The sequence below is a fragment of the Cimex lectularius genome, unplaced genomic scaffold (assembly GCF_000648675.2).
Source record: "Cimex lectularius strain Harlan isolate CLEC.00 unplaced genomic scaffold, Clec_2.1 scaffold40, whole genome shotgun sequence".
Lineage (NCBI taxonomy): Eukaryota > Metazoa > Arthropoda > Insecta > Hemiptera > Cimicidae > Cimex > Cimex lectularius.
In genome coordinates this window covers 306,526-322,181 of record NW_019392652.1, presented here as the reverse complement: position 1 = coordinate 322,181, position 15,656 = coordinate 306,526, and the positions used below count along the sequence as shown (strand labels likewise).

Sequence of the window (15,656 nt, the reverse complement as noted above, 5' to 3'; positions counted from 1 at the left end):
AAAGTAAGAATTTCAAGTTTTTTTATTTTTTATATTGATTATTTTTAATTTAAAAAATGTTATAAGTTTCTGAGAGCGCGGGCACAGGTTTAATTTATGGTATTGAATGACTCATTCGTATTAATCTGTCAATGACACAACGCAGGACTCAACAAATAGTTTGTTGTAATGAAGTGAGTTTTTAAACGATTTTTAATTTTAATTTTAATTAATTAATTTTAATTTAACACATTTTTAATTTTAAAGTTGCTGAAAAGTTTTTTGCATTGTATAAATTCATTTTTTTCCACACCCTACATGTATTTGTTAAATTTAAACAATGTTTGTAACTCCCAGGCCCTGAAGATGATCTCTATAAAGATCGAAACGTTGGCAAGACAAAGAAAATGTTTTTCTGAAACCTACATCACACCAGACCGCATCTCACGATTTCCGAATAATCATCGATTAACGGTCACTAATCACTACATACGTTACTGAGAACGCAGGAACAGGTTCAATAGACCCATTCAAATTAATTATTTGTTGATTTTATTGATTAGTTAATTTATCCCAGTGAATGGATTTTAATACCTTTTATAAGAGAAAGTAAGAATTTTAACGGTTTTATGGATGTTGAGTATTTCTCATTTAAAAAAGTGTCAAAAGTTACTGAGAACGCGGGAACAGGTCCGACAGTCTTATTCAGATTAATATGTCACTGACACAACACCAGACATAACAGATAATTTGTCAAATTGAAGGGATCTTAGTACGTTTTACAAGAGAAAGTAAGAATTTCAAGCATTTTTGGTATTGAGTATTTCTCATTTAAAAAGTGTTAAAAGTTACTGAGAGCACAGGAACAGGTTAGACTACTAATTCACATTGGTCACTGACACAATACCAGACACAATAGTTAATTTATCGCATTGAATGGATTTTAAATAGGTTTTATAAGAGAACGTAAGAATTTTAACCTTTTTTTTATATTGTGTATTTCTCATTTAAAAAGTGTTAAAAGTTACTGAGATCACACACACGTACAGGTTAGACGGACTAATTCACATTGGTCACTGACACAAAACCAGACACAAAAGTTAATTTATTACATTGGATGGATTTTAATACATTTTATAAGAGAGCGTAAGGATTTCAAGCTTTTTTCGGATACTGAGTTTTTTAATTTAAAAAAGTGTCAACAGTTACTGAGAACTTCGACAGACCCATTCTGATTAATTTATCACTGACAGAACACTAGACATAACATAATTTGTTATATTGAATGGATCTTAATACGTTTTATAAGACCAAGTAAGAATTTTAAGCTTCATTTTTCATCTGAATATTTTTCATTCAAAAAGTGTTAATAGTTACTGAGAGCGCGGAAACAGGTTTGACAGCATCATTGACTGGTTCACACCGATCAGTCAATGACACAACACCAGACACAACAAATAATTAGTTATATTCAAGTGCATTTAAAAATGTTTTATACTCTCTAAGACAAAAACCGGTCACTTGTATTTTGTTTTTCATTTCAAACTATATATTTTTACTGTCATATTAGTTACATAATGTATATATTTTAATATAAACCTAACTAAACGTGATCAGAAATTAATGAGTTTTTAAAAAAGACTTAATTATGATGGTTTGATAGAAAATACACGAAAATACTCGAAAACTAGTGCTAGATTAGAATTTAACTAACAATTTATTACCTAGTTTTCCTCTTAATAACGCGTCTTACCGCCTCAGGCCTTGTGAAGGGCCTTAAGTCTCCTAGGCATCGAGTAAATTAGAGATCGAATTTAATGTTGTGAAACAAAATCCCCTTCTTCAAAAGAACGGTTTGAAGCTGTAGAACGCTTGTAGGAGGCCGAACGATATCTAACCCGTCTCTTTATTTTATATTTATGGGACTCAAGTAATGGGTGAAACTCGAGCCGACGAGCATTATCATGCATTAACACAAATTTGTCACCAATAAATAGAGCTAACCACCACTGCTTCCAGAACTTCCTCAATGTAGCTTAGTTCAGTCAAAGCTCTATTTTGTATTATAATCATTTGGGTACCATAAATGCCTCTCCAGTAGTAGGGAAGCTGATGTGGGAGTTTAGAGCTAGGCTATTCTCTCGAAGCCTTCTGATGGCTGTTTTAGAGCTCATCCTTATATTACGGTCCGATTGGAGTCGACTAACTATCAAGGGAGCCGTTAAATGTACCGCAAGAGCAATAAAACGATCGAAGAGAACGTAGTGGCTCTTCCATCGAGACTTCCGATGGCCCTAAACCGCTGTACACCAATCTTGGATGGTAGAGCTCGGTACACCCAGGACTTGATCTATGAACGGACCTTCGTCGTTGGCATCTGTCTTTTCGACTTGAACACATGCTTTAACAAAAATTTACGTTAATCGTCACTATCACAACAACAGGCACAACGGATAATTTTTGGCTTGACGTGAGTTTTAAGGCCTTTTATAAAAGAAAATCTTTTAAGCTTTTTTTGGGTATTAAATATTTTTAATTTAAAAAGTGTTTAAAGTTTCTGAGCGCCGGTATAGGATTGGCAATATCAATGATTCATTAGCATAATCTGTCACTAACACTAACCAAACAACAGATAATTTGTCATATTAAATGAATTTTAAGTCGTTTATTGAAGAAGATTTACATTTTAAGCTTTATTTTTCAGCATTTTGAATATTTTATTAGGTTTCGTGGTTCGCTTGACCAAATAAAATATTTTTCAATTAATTAAGGTTTTGGTTGAGATAAAAAAGTCAGTGTGACAAGCGGGATTCGAACCCACGACCTTCGGCTAAATACGCCGCTGCTCTACCACTTCGATCCACTCGAGCACTAACTTCCCTTCTCAACCCCAGTATTTTGAATTTTCCTTCCTTTTTGCCATTTTTCAAGATGGCAAGAGATGGGAAGTTAGTGTCCGAGTGGATGGAAGACACGACAGCTCAAGTGGTAGAGCAGTGGCGTATTTAGCCGAAGGTCGTGGGTTCGAATCCCGCTTGTAACACTGACTTTTTTATCTCAACCAAAACCTTAATTAATTTTGAATATTTTACATAAAGAAGAGCGATAAAAGGTACTGAGGACATATTTATCAATTATTAACAAGAGGCAAAATTCCCATTTCATTTGCTTATTAAATTTATTTTTTAAAGAATTATTGTGTCGTTTAAAAAAATATTAAAAATATGAGATTATGTGCTGATTTTAATCATATCGAATAATTTCATTTTTGTACTAGCTTAAACGTTAGAGTGCTCAGGAACAGTTAGTTATACAGCATCATAAACAGCAAATATTTTGTAAAATTTTGTATTTTAGTAAATTTTTCGACATGTTTTGTTGTAAAATTATTTATTTATTTTTATTTTGCATATTGGTTTTTTTTCGTCTCATTAAAAACGTTTTACAAGTTCCTGAGAAAGCGCGGGACAAGGTTTTACAGCAACATTGACTCATTCACATTAATCGTTTCACTGACACCAGATAATTTGTTATCTTGAGTTGAATTTTAATAGGTTTTATATAAGAAAGTAAAGATTGTAAGCTTTCTTTTTTAGGATATAGAATGTTTTTAATATAAAAAGTGTTAAAAGTTACTAAGAGCTCGCGAGCAGGTTGTCAGCATCATTCTGTCACTGACACATCACCACCAAGACACACAGTAAATAATTTGTTGTAAAGTTGTATAGTTTAATTGACTCATTGATATTTCTTCTGGTACCTACGCGAATCAACATAACCGATTAATTGGCACAATAAAGTAATTTTGCAACCATTGTTGTGACGTTTAGAATAGGGGTTCTCGCATGAAAGTACGCGAATATTTTTTTCTTATATTTTTGAATTTTTTTCTGTTTCTTACTTTACTTACATTTTTGTTGAATATTTTTATAAATTTAAAAATAAATTTTATTATAAAAGTTACAGAAATTATGGTTGGTCAGCATCATAGGAAATTCTCCAATACCAACAATTAATTTCATGGACATCCTTGCATCATTTAAAATAATAGATAAAATTAACTCATTAACATCCGTTTAAGAATTGTATAAAAGATAATCAGAATTCACTAGATTTTTTTTATATTTCTTGGGTTTCTTTTCAGGAACGAGACAACCATCATACTCATTTTCTTTTTATTGATATCGATTTCGGAGGCGTTTCCTAAACAAAACGAGACTGATTGATGCCCCCGAAATCAATATCAGTAAAAAGAAGATGGTTGTCTAGTTCCTGGAAAGAACCCCAAGAAACATAAAAAGTCAACAACCGGAAAAGAAGAGTAACAAATATAAAGTAGATTTTTTGTTGATTTTAATCGTGTATTATTTTTCTTGCTATCACAAATTTAAAAGTTGCTGAGTACCCGGACTTATTCACGCCTGTGTTGTAATAATTTGTTAATTTGGTTTTTAAATGGATTTTTAGTGAGTGCTGGAATAGATTGGATCATCATTTAAATTCACCTGTTGCAAACTATGCGAATTTCCTTTTTAAAACAATTTCGCCTGAATTGTTTGGAAGAAAAGCTGAAATTACAAGATTGAATATTGATTTTGACTTTTTTTTTCTTTTAGTTTTTCTATCTTTTCTATCATTACAGCAATATCAGATTCACTCAGGGTGCAGGATTATGTTGAAATGGATCATTGGTATTGATATACAATCAATAAAATATCGAATACACCCATTAACATCATAAATTGACTTTACAAAGGGTTTTCTGACGGTTCATTTAAGACATTTTAACTTTCAAATTCAAAATCTTTTCTCTACAAGGGGTTTTTTGACAGTTCATTTAAGACATTTTAACTTTCAAATTCAGAATCTTTTCTCTTCAAGGGGTTTTTTGACGATTCATTTAAGACGTTTTAATTTTCAAATTCAGAATCTTTTCTCAACAAGGGGTTTTTTGACGATTCATTTAAGACGTTTTAATTTTCAAATTCAGAATCTTTTCTCAACAAGGGGTTTTTTGACGGTTCATTTAAGACGTTTTAATTTTCAAATTCAGAATCTATTCTCAACAAGGGGTTTTTTGACGGTTCATTTAAGACGTTTTAATTTTCAAATTCAGAATCTTTTCTCAACAAGGGGTTTTTCACAGGTCATTTAGGTCATTTTAACTTTCAAATTTAGAATCTTTTCTCTACGAGGGGTTTTTTGACGGTTCATTTAAGACGTTTTAATTTTCAATCCATAATCTTTTCTCCACCTCAGATCTGTCAAACGATGTATCATCGGGCTTACCGATGACTCAAGTTTCAGCACTGCGTAGTTACAAAAATCCTTGTGCATAAAAAGTTTGGTTTAAAATTAACATAAAACATTTATGTTAATTTTACTTCCCGTAATGCTATCTGTTGATGGCTATAGCAAAAACTCATTGCTTCTAAGTAAATTTCAAATCCTTTCAAATATTCCCTTCCGTTATGGCGTGTGACGCCAGGCCTATAAGCAGGGTAGCAAGACTCAATCATACCATTTCCGCGTCATTTACCTGCCATAACTCGCGTTATCTAATCTTGTTGATCAAAGTGATGTATTTAGCTCCTTAAATGTTTTATGATGAATTTAAAGCGCAAATTATTTATATTAACATCAAACCCAATGCATGAGTTTTTCTATTTTCCAATCCATTTACTGTTGATTGGATTTTTCAAAATGTTCTGTTTTTCACTGCCTGTAAAGATTCCATCATTTGAAGTTTAAAGAAAATGATGGTGGGTGTTGGTCTGCGAGTCGGTGATCTCATGCTGAACCGGCATTGGATGACTTATTGGGTCCGTCTTCACTCGGGAGTTTGTCGAACTTCTCAAACGCGAGACGAGTTCCTCATGAAGATAGCGCAATGTCGAAACGCGCTTGAGCAGTTCCACAAACCCGCGAGTGAAGACGGACCCAATAAGTGATACAGTATCGATTCAGCATGATTTGTCTTTTTTATAAAAATTTAGAGGACGACGAGTCAATGTTAGGACTGGGCCTATGACTAATAAGATCTAATCTTGTCCGGATATTCCTGTCAACAAGTTTTCAAAGATACCGGCGCGTTGTAGCATAATGGCCTAAACTCTTGTGTAATTCAGCATCGTCGTACACAACTTAAAGGCGGGGGGCCCGATCGAGTGTTCTAGATATTTAAAGGTCTGAGTAAAAACGCTTCCGTATTATGATGCAATACAATTCTACCTTGCCCTGTACTTTCTTAGTCCTTTTAGTCTGGGGAACTGTAATTTTTCTTATATGAATAATTTTCATATCACCACAAAACCATTTCAAGTCAAAATTTATAAAATCGACTGCGTTTTGTCTGGAACACGTACAGAATGGTACTGCCATGCGATACCTTCTACTCTAAATCTCTCTATAAAAAGTACCAATTTTATCTCCACGTTTTTATATCAGAAGGTCATAACTTGGGTTTTCAACGGTCACGGAGCCTCTTGAAGGTTTACTATATGCCAGCTGAACGTTAGTTTGTCAGTTTGAAGTTTGTAAACTTCAAGGATAAAAAATATAGGGCTGAACACTCGATAGTCACGTCGTGAAGGAACCTCACGACGTCTTATCCTTTAAATGGCATATCTATACAATACAACCTGTGATTTTTAAAACACAAAATTTCAAAACTGAATCAGATAGTTATTTCAACTGTATAATCAAAGAGTAAAATGTATTCAAGGTAACTACAGCCCAAACTATTTTCGGAGATAAATTGTTCTGAAGTAAGATGGTGTAAATTCAGAATTTGGGTTAGATAGAATAATCCTGCTTTATTTGATATTCTCCAAATAAGCCTATTAAATGAAAATACAAGTTTGATATAAAAAATTAAGTAAAGGTGTTAAACGATTAAAAAATAAAACATTTCATGCTAGTTAACTGATAAGTACAGGCAATAAAAAGTATGGTTTCAATATAAATTTATGATTAATGATGTGTTCTTTGCCACAATTCCACTCCTGGAACTTGGCAAATATTCCATCATTAGAGAATTATTTGGAAAGGATAAATTTGACGAAGATAGAGTAGGGCTTGTACAAGGGCAGTGAGATTCGTTTCAGAAAATGGGACAAACGCCTTCTTGGGAGGGGATGGGTTCAAGAACAGCCCCTGAGGCGAACGTGAGAAAATAATTCCAGAAGAAAGGGTGAGGACGTGGTGATGACGCCGTCCTCCGCTCAGGTTGTTTGCAACTTCCTTCTTGCATCACAGACGGTGATTTTTGTCGTTTCTTGAAGAACGGAGTCGGAGCCGAGCCGGTTGGAAGACGATGAAAGTGGACAGTTTTAATACACGAATCGAAAGAGTGTATCCCTCGATTTCAGTTTTGATGATGGGAAAGTCGAACAGATGAATCCATGACATTTAAAATGAGAAAGGCTACAAGACAACGCCGATTTAAAAAGATTGCCGATATGATCTGAACTAAGATAAAGTTGTACAAGACATGTTTTGTAATTTTGGCAAGGTCTTCGACACATATTTAACTGTAACAGTAAATTAGAAAATGTCAATTTTCAAAAGTCAATTATGAAACTTATTTCATAGTGAAATTTGAAATATGAACCAAAAAAGCAGTTTTGCTAGGGGTGTAATTACGAAAAATCACCACTTAGAATGATCATAAATCATTTATAACCAAAACTCTTCCAATTTCAAATCAATAAATCCTTAAAAGAATTCCTGACGAAAAATTTTTGTTCAACGACTCCGTTTTAATTGATATATTAGTGCCATCTGAAAAACACATTTATCGACGCCATCTTCCTAAGAACTTTAGTCGTCAAGAAAAGTATGTACACTTCCGCTGATTAAAATCTTTAATTTTATCTTTCATATATTTTAGAACAGACGTTTTGAAAAATGGTTTGGCGTTAAATTTGCGCAGTACGACAACTTTAAGTTCAACCTATTTTTTCTGCGCCCTTAACGAAACATCAAGATTTGTGATAGCATGAAGAAGCACTTCTACAGCAAGGTTTTTCCTTTAAAAAATTTTGGTTTTTGATTTAAAAAAATATGAGCAATCGTGATTTGTTCTTACATTTTTACAAACTATGTATATAACGCGTATAACTTAAAAACACTTCCGTTTTATAGGTCGTTTCCTCTTCTGAACAACTTTTACCTTTTGATAGAAAAATTTCAACAAATGTTATTCTTCCTTACATTGATAGACAACTTTTTGCGATTCAGTTGTTGGTTTAATTATGCGAAAATGCATTTTTATTATGGTTAGGTTATACGATGTACAATTCCTCAATTTGTTTTCTACATCACGAACCAAACTTGGAGATTTGTGGTAACATGATAACCAAAGATCGGCTCGTTCTCCCAACAGTGTTTGACTTGTGATACAGAAATGCCAACGATTCTTATAGCCTTTTAGATAGTTAATAAGATGCTATTTTTATTAATTATGCATATTTACGCGTCCGTGAATTGTTAGGTTATAAGAAAACCAGGTTCCAGTTAACCCATTTTTGCTGCGTCACGAACGAAACCTGTGTGATAGCATGGAGTATAATTTTAGGTCGGTTTCTTCTCCAACGTTGTTTGGCTTGTGATAGAAAAATGCCAGGGATTCTTATTGCCCGTTATGAATGGTTATAATGGTTATATTACATAGACACAAGTCCAGGTATAGCCTACTATTACCTCTACCTAGTACTATTTCCCATATTTCCTATCATCAAAAAAATTTTTTTTTTACTTTTAATAGAAAATTTTGAACAATTGTTATCCTCCCTTACATCAAGTATATTAGTTGTCACTGCATAAGTCATGTTCAACCATTTTGCTACGTCGTAATCAAACATAAAAATTTGGGATAGCACAAAGAACCATTTCAGGTCATTCCCTTCTCCCAAAAGTTTTTGACTTTTGATTAAAAATTAAATATAATAAATAAAATTTTAAAAATTAATATTTTTACATTGATTTCTTAAGTCAGGTTATAAGTTGTTAGTTTTAATGGCTTTGTATCGGTCGTAAGATAAAACAAGTTGAATTATGGTTGGATAATGCGAAGAACCATTTCATGTCTTTTCCTTTTCCAAACAACTTTGCCATTTGAAGTACAATTTTAACAAATTCCTATTCTTGCTTACATTGGTTTATTACATCAAGGTTATAAGTTGTTAGTTTTAACGACTTTGTATTGATCGTAACTCAAAAACAAGTCCGAAATGTAGTTGGGTAATAAGAAGAACCATTTTATGTCTTTCCCTTCTCCCAACAACTTCGTCTTTTGTCAGTACAATTTCAACATTCCTATTCTTTCTTTCATTGATTTATTAAGACATGTTTGTAAGTTGTAGTATAATACTTTGCATTGATCGTAACGCGAAAACACGTCTGAATTATGGTTCGGGTCTACGGGTTGAGTTCAACCAGTTTTGCTGCGTCTCTAACGTACCAACAAGATTGCAATATCATCTTCAACCATTTCGGGCCATTACCGCTTCACAACTGCGGATATCTTTGGGCAGAAAAAATCCAACTATTATAACTCTTTCTTAACAATTTTATGTTTGTTTTAATAACTTTGCGTTGATACAGATACGCGAAACCACGTCTGTATTGAGGTTAGGTCATACGCGTCACAAGTCCAAGTTTTCACCATTTTTGCTGAGACACTAACAAACCATGAAGATTTACGACCATGAGGAACCATTGGAGTTCACGAATGGCCTTTTCCTTTATATCTATAAGAATTTAAATGGGCGATTTAAGAACTGTTTGATCGAATCGTCCGTTTAGTCCTAATCATTTTCAATAGCATGGAGGTTTCCATTCGTTCCACATTTCATGCCTTCCTTTCTTCCAACAAATTTTTGCTTTAATAAAAATTGAATAATTCTTATTATTGATTATATTGATCCTAAACGATATATGTTGTTTATTTGCGCGAAAACCCGCCTCTAACGAAGCAATAGAATTGGCAATAGCATGGAGAACCAATAAAAGTCGATTCCTCTTCCTAATAACGTTTAGCTTATGATAGCATAACTTTCTTCTCTCTTAGATTGTTTATAAACTTATTTTTAACAATAATCCTATTCTAGCCAGAGAAGCAACGTCTGAACCTCTTTACCGACTGGCGCAATCGGTGGCTGATAGGTTGTACCAGCAAAAAAGCCAAGTTACGTCTACACTCAAACGTCAAACCTGCCCACCAGTGCACATTAAAGACAAGATCCGCCATTGAACCAAGTCCGCTACCTTGTGCTTTACTTAGCAGACTGAGATGGAACCCACGTTCAAGTTTAAAACGGCAAGAACTTAAAAGATTATGAACTTCTTAGACACATGCTGAGTCCAAAATCAACACAAACAAACCGCTTACAGCTCACTCATCAGACCATTCTGGACTGTGGACTTTCTGGACATCCAACATCAACGATTTCAATTTTTTTCAACTAAAATTCTCCGCGTATCCTCCCTTCTACGCCACCAATCAAACAATCCATAACGATCTTAAAATCCATTCGTGAAAGATCTTACACGCTTCCTCGATTTCCATTCTAAACTATCCCTCCAACTAACCCACTAGCCCTAAATCTTTCCTCAACGTCTCACCCCAAAAACCTCCACGGAACAACGATGGCCTCGTGACCTTCTTTTATCAAATTAACATTGCTTGTATCGCGAACATGTTGGTATGATGGCTAGGGTAGTTTTGCTGAGATACTAAAGAAACAAGAAGATTCGCATTAGCATGAAGAATTATTTCCGACCGTTCCTTTCAAATATTTTGGTTTTTGATAAAACCTGTTAGTAATTCTTATTGGTTCTTGTTTTTGTTTAAAAAATTGTTGGAAAGGTGTAAAAGTAAAAGTGGTAGTTTTAACGACTTAACATTGACCGTAACTCGAACACGTTTGAATGATGTTATAGAGTCACAAGTCCAAATTTGGCCATTGTCGCTTCGTCACCAACTAAACATGATAATTTTTCGATAGCATGAAGGACATTTCAGGTCATTCTCTTCGTTATGTTTTCTTTCATTGATCCTAAACTTTATATGTTGTTCACGAAATCACGATCTTGTTATGGTTAAGTTTTACGATGCACAAGTCCTCGTTCAACCATTTTTACTGCGTCATGCATCAAACATGAAGAGTAGGATGAAGAACAATTTTGCTTAGTTCATTCTCCCAAATACGTTTCGCTTTTGATTAAAATTTTCAAAATTCCTATTTCCGAATTATGGCCAGGTTAGAGCAGTCACAAGTCCAAATTTGACCATTGTCGCTGCGTGACCGACCATAAGAATTAAAGACTTGCATGAGGCTCATTTCTTCTCGTAACATTATTCTTTTGATAGAAAAAAATTAACCCATTGATTTCTTACACCGGTGAATAATTAATTCTGCGTCTTTAACGAAATTGTATGCCATAGAGAAACATTAGTGTTCACTAATGGCTTTTTCCTTTATAGACGAATTTAAATAGTTGATTTTAAAAAGGAGTTGGATCGAATCGTCCGTTTAATAATCCTATAGAATGGATACTTTTACGCTGTATTTATTAGTGTAATGGACGTTCATTTACCATAATTACTAGCAAATTGCATTTACCTCTTTTCACTTCGCATCGATAGTCTTCTAAGAAATGGATCGTTAGTGTCGCTTTGGAAACAAATCACCAACAGACATGGACATAACGAAGTTATTGGTAATGGTTACGCTGGTTTGGTCTGAAGCATTAATCTTAGGTTGTCGTACGTCTTGAGCGAAGGAGAAAAACCTTCTTTTTCAACTTGACAAACGCTCACTGGCAATTAACAGCTGCTTAATAGACTTCTTATACATCCAACTTGAAAAGAGTAAGCTCTCCCTGTGGGTGCCGGCTGCATCGAGGTGTTTCCCAGGGGGCACTGCGTGGAAGTCAGTGTTGGTCTTGCCTTATGTACCGTTGGGGGTTATAGCGAACCAACTTGTCATCATCCTTTACTAATCTAAATATATCGTTATTCTGTGAAAACAGATCACAAACTTGTAAAAATTTATGAAACTGTTGTGATATATTTAGTTTCAATTTATGTTTTATTTATTATACAGCACTAACGTTATTCAAACTCCTACCAAAAAACCTTTCGCAAGAAATAAAACATCTAAGTAACGAATTGTACGGTCAGTTATTTCATGCTACTATTCATTCTTTCAAGTAGAACATTGGCATTGTGCCACATATGCCATGATTATTTGATATACAGTCCAAGTTCATCAATTTTTGCTGCGTCACTAACGAAATATGATGAGTAGCGTTGTCAGGGCCCTTTCTGCTCACTAATGTCTTTTCCTTTTTCTTGTTTGTATTTAGATAGTCGATTTGAGAACAGCGATCCAATTGACCGTTTCGTTTTTAGAAAGCGGTTCATAGGAAGATCTCTGTTCAATCACACATTTCATCATCACCTGTCCTTCTGAATGAGATTTCTTTCCCTTCTGAAAGCGATTTCTTTCCAAACTCGTTAAACTACGAGGTTTCTTCGATCGTAGACTTTTCTTCGCGATTGCCCTGTAATTCACTCATTTAAAAATGATATAGCATCAAGAGAATATGTGATGTATTTAAAACTGAATTGGTTATAAATGATCAGCACAATGTTTGATTGTAGGAGATATTTATGGTTGAATAAATCGGTTTTGAGCTTAAAATGTATCGATGTAACATACGTTTCCTATAAAATAAACTCCGTGCACTTTCCCTTCTTAAATGTATAATTGGCATTGAAACAGCAGACAATGCCGTTATCAGTGTAGAAAATTATAAAAAGCTTTCAACTCTCCACTCCGATTATCCTGTACAAAAATGTACAAGTTGCACCTGAATGTGTCCATTCGAAACTGTTTCTTTTTTCCTCCGTGCTCCGGACAATAGAACACTTTTGTTGTCATATCGTCGAGCAACATTTCAAATAAAATGGTCGGTCCAGCTTGAATTTCAAATTAGCATCTACGTACAAAATAAAGGTTGTTTACCATTTTAAATGTTGTTGTTGTTTTTTTCTTCCTTTTAACAGCTATAGAAAAGGAAAACTGACTGTTTATACTTGCGAAAATGCTTCGCTACATAAAAATAACTGTTCATAATTTAGTATTTGGATTTTTTTTTAATTTGTGACAGGCGCGCGCTTATGCTTGAAAACTCACTCCAGTTTGATAATAAATTTCTTAACCCGAATCATTACTGTATTCACATTTTTAAAACAAAAACAAATATTTATAAAACTATTGCACTTTCATCCTCAAAATACAAAACTGAGTTTTCAATGGCGTTTCTCATTATCCCCTTTCGTCTAAGTGATTGAAAAATACTCGTTTTTATAATTGTAAATCCAGTACATTCATGTCTTATAATATATCTACGTAATAAATAAAAACGTATAAGGAATTTTTTTCGGGAGAGGATAAGCCAGCTCAGGAGAGACAAACGATCGCGATTTTTCAAGGAAGAAAATCTGCAGTCTTGGTTCAAAATGAATGTATAAGGTGTGCCGTGGATGGACGTCAAATATTTCGGGAGGTTATCCTACTTGTCAAATTCGACTGAATAGTTTCTATTGTTCAAAGTCTGAATCTCAATAGTATTCGGAATATTTTAACTTTTCGATTTACTTCGACCTTTCACAATTTTTTTACATAAACCCCCGTATCTCACAAAATGATTATCCTACAGTAAATACATCAATACATACATAAATTGAAAGAGCATAAAAATTCTATGAGATAAGTTTTTTTTTTTTATTGTATCCTTACGTAACCAAAATACAAAATCACTAAGGCATTTACGACTATGCAAAATTCGTGTCTAAGTTAAGTAAGATTTTCTTTGTTCTGTAAAAACTGATAGATACCCCTATTACTGAGCTGTATGTACTTAATTTCTCGAAGTTCATTTATTAATAATATAAAATTAACGTTTAATTCCAAACATTTGATTTTTAGGTTACAAACAGTTTAAACAATTAGTCATTAAGATTTCGAAATTTCTAATAAAATATATATAATAATGAAAGTATTACAAATTACTTTTTGGTACAAAATTAAATCAAGCTACAAAGCATCAACAAATTAAATTAATCAATTAATTATTCTTTCTAAGGTTTTGATTGAGATAAAAAAGTCAGTGTCACGGCGGTATTCGAGGTTGAGATGGAGAGTTGGTGTCCGAGAGGATCGAAGTCACGATAGCTCAAGTGGTAGAGCAGGCGGTGTATTTAGCCGAAGGTCGTGGGTTCGAATCCCGCTCGTGACACTGCCTTTTTTATCTCAATCAACACCGTAGATAGAATAATTAATTGATTGGAAGAAGTAACTTAATCAATTGACTACGAAAGCGTAAATAAATAAAATTAAATTAACCAGGGCCAGCCTTGAGTTCTTCAAGAAGGTGTACATTTTGACATTTAATTTTATCAATTAATTAACATTTTAATGTAAGGTTTTGGTTGAAATGAAAAAGTTAGTGTCGCGAGAGGGATTCGTACCCTCGACCTTCGGCTCAATACGCCCCTCTAACCACTTGAGCTATTGTGACTTGATAGCTCAAGTGGTTAGAGCGCTTGGCGTATTTAGCCGAAGGTCGTGGGTTCGAATCCCGTTCACGACACTAACTTTTTCATTTCAACCAAAACCTTACATAAAAATGTTAATTAATTGAAAGAAGTAATTTGGTCAATAGACCACTAAATATAATGGATTTAATTTTATTTTTTCTAATGTTCAATTTTGTACCAAAGAGTCTTTTTTGTTTACAAGTTATATCGTTTACATCATGTTTTAATAGAACTTTCCAAATCTTCATGAACACTTTTTTAAACAGTTTGTAACTTAAAAATCATTTTGTTAGCAATTAAACATTAATTTCACATTGTTGATAGATGACCTTTTAGAAATGAGGTTGATCAAATGAGTATGAGATTATTGCTCGTTAGTAGGGTCAACTTTTCTGCAAGCACCACATCTGTTAGTATTTACAGATCAAAAAAATTCTTTCTTAAATCTTAGACAGGAACTTAGGAAACTCGGAAATCTTATTAAGTAATTTTATATTGAGTTTGTTTAAGATTATAATGAATCTCCTACGGTTTTCAATGCTGTTTTCATTGTAGAGTTCTAATTTACAATAAGATCAACATTTTACGAGTTACATGAAATATCTTGGATAAAATGGAGAATCAGACTTTGGAAAATACTTTTCAGTTCAATTTGACATGTAGAATGACCGCCAAGTATTGACACGGGACACCCTGCATATATTATATTCAAAAATGTTGGTTTTGTGATCTAGGATTATTTTCAGGTCATTAATTGATGGTACCCAAAAAATTAATTAAACTACGTCTACTAAAAAGGGCTAATGGGGAAATTTTTCTCAGAAGGCGAAAAATCGACCGCGGTTTAATTATTGGTGTTTTTTAAAATCTGTACTTTCTCTTCTTTTCTTGAGTTGAGAAGAAAAAGAAATTTGTTAAATTATTTAATTTATTATAATAGGATTGGAAAGTCCTTCAAGGTTTTAAAATAAAGTTACTTTAGCTTTTCCAACTAGTTTTTCTCTCTATTGTGTAAAGTAGGGATTTTTAAACACACTTCTTGAATTTATGAAATACTTAAATTTTT

At 33.4% G+C, this 15,656-nt stretch overlaps 2 protein-coding genes across 7 annotated transcripts in view; one reads left to right on the top strand and one right to left on the bottom strand.

The window, feature by feature from the left end:
- LOC106670132 (NAD kinase-like) overlaps nt 1-15,656 on the top strand; it is a 31,756-nt gene that overhangs the window by 1,150 nt on the left and 14,950 nt on the right. The window contains exon 1 of one of the 6 annotated variants that reach the window (XM_024230681.1): nt 154-173. The exons of the other annotated variants lie outside the window; for them this stretch is intronic. Coding sequence (XP_024086449.1) covers nt 169-173 — 5 coding nt within the window. The 5' untranslated portion in view covers nt 154-168. Of the gene's footprint in view, nt 1-153; nt 174-15,656 lie in introns of those variants that run through there. 6 annotated transcript variants of the gene reach the window in all.
- LOC106670139 (coiled-coil domain-containing protein 47) overlaps nt 1-15,656 on the bottom strand; it is a 32,448-nt gene that overhangs the window by 13,447 nt on the left and 3,345 nt on the right. The gene's annotated exons all lie outside the window — the stretch shown is intronic.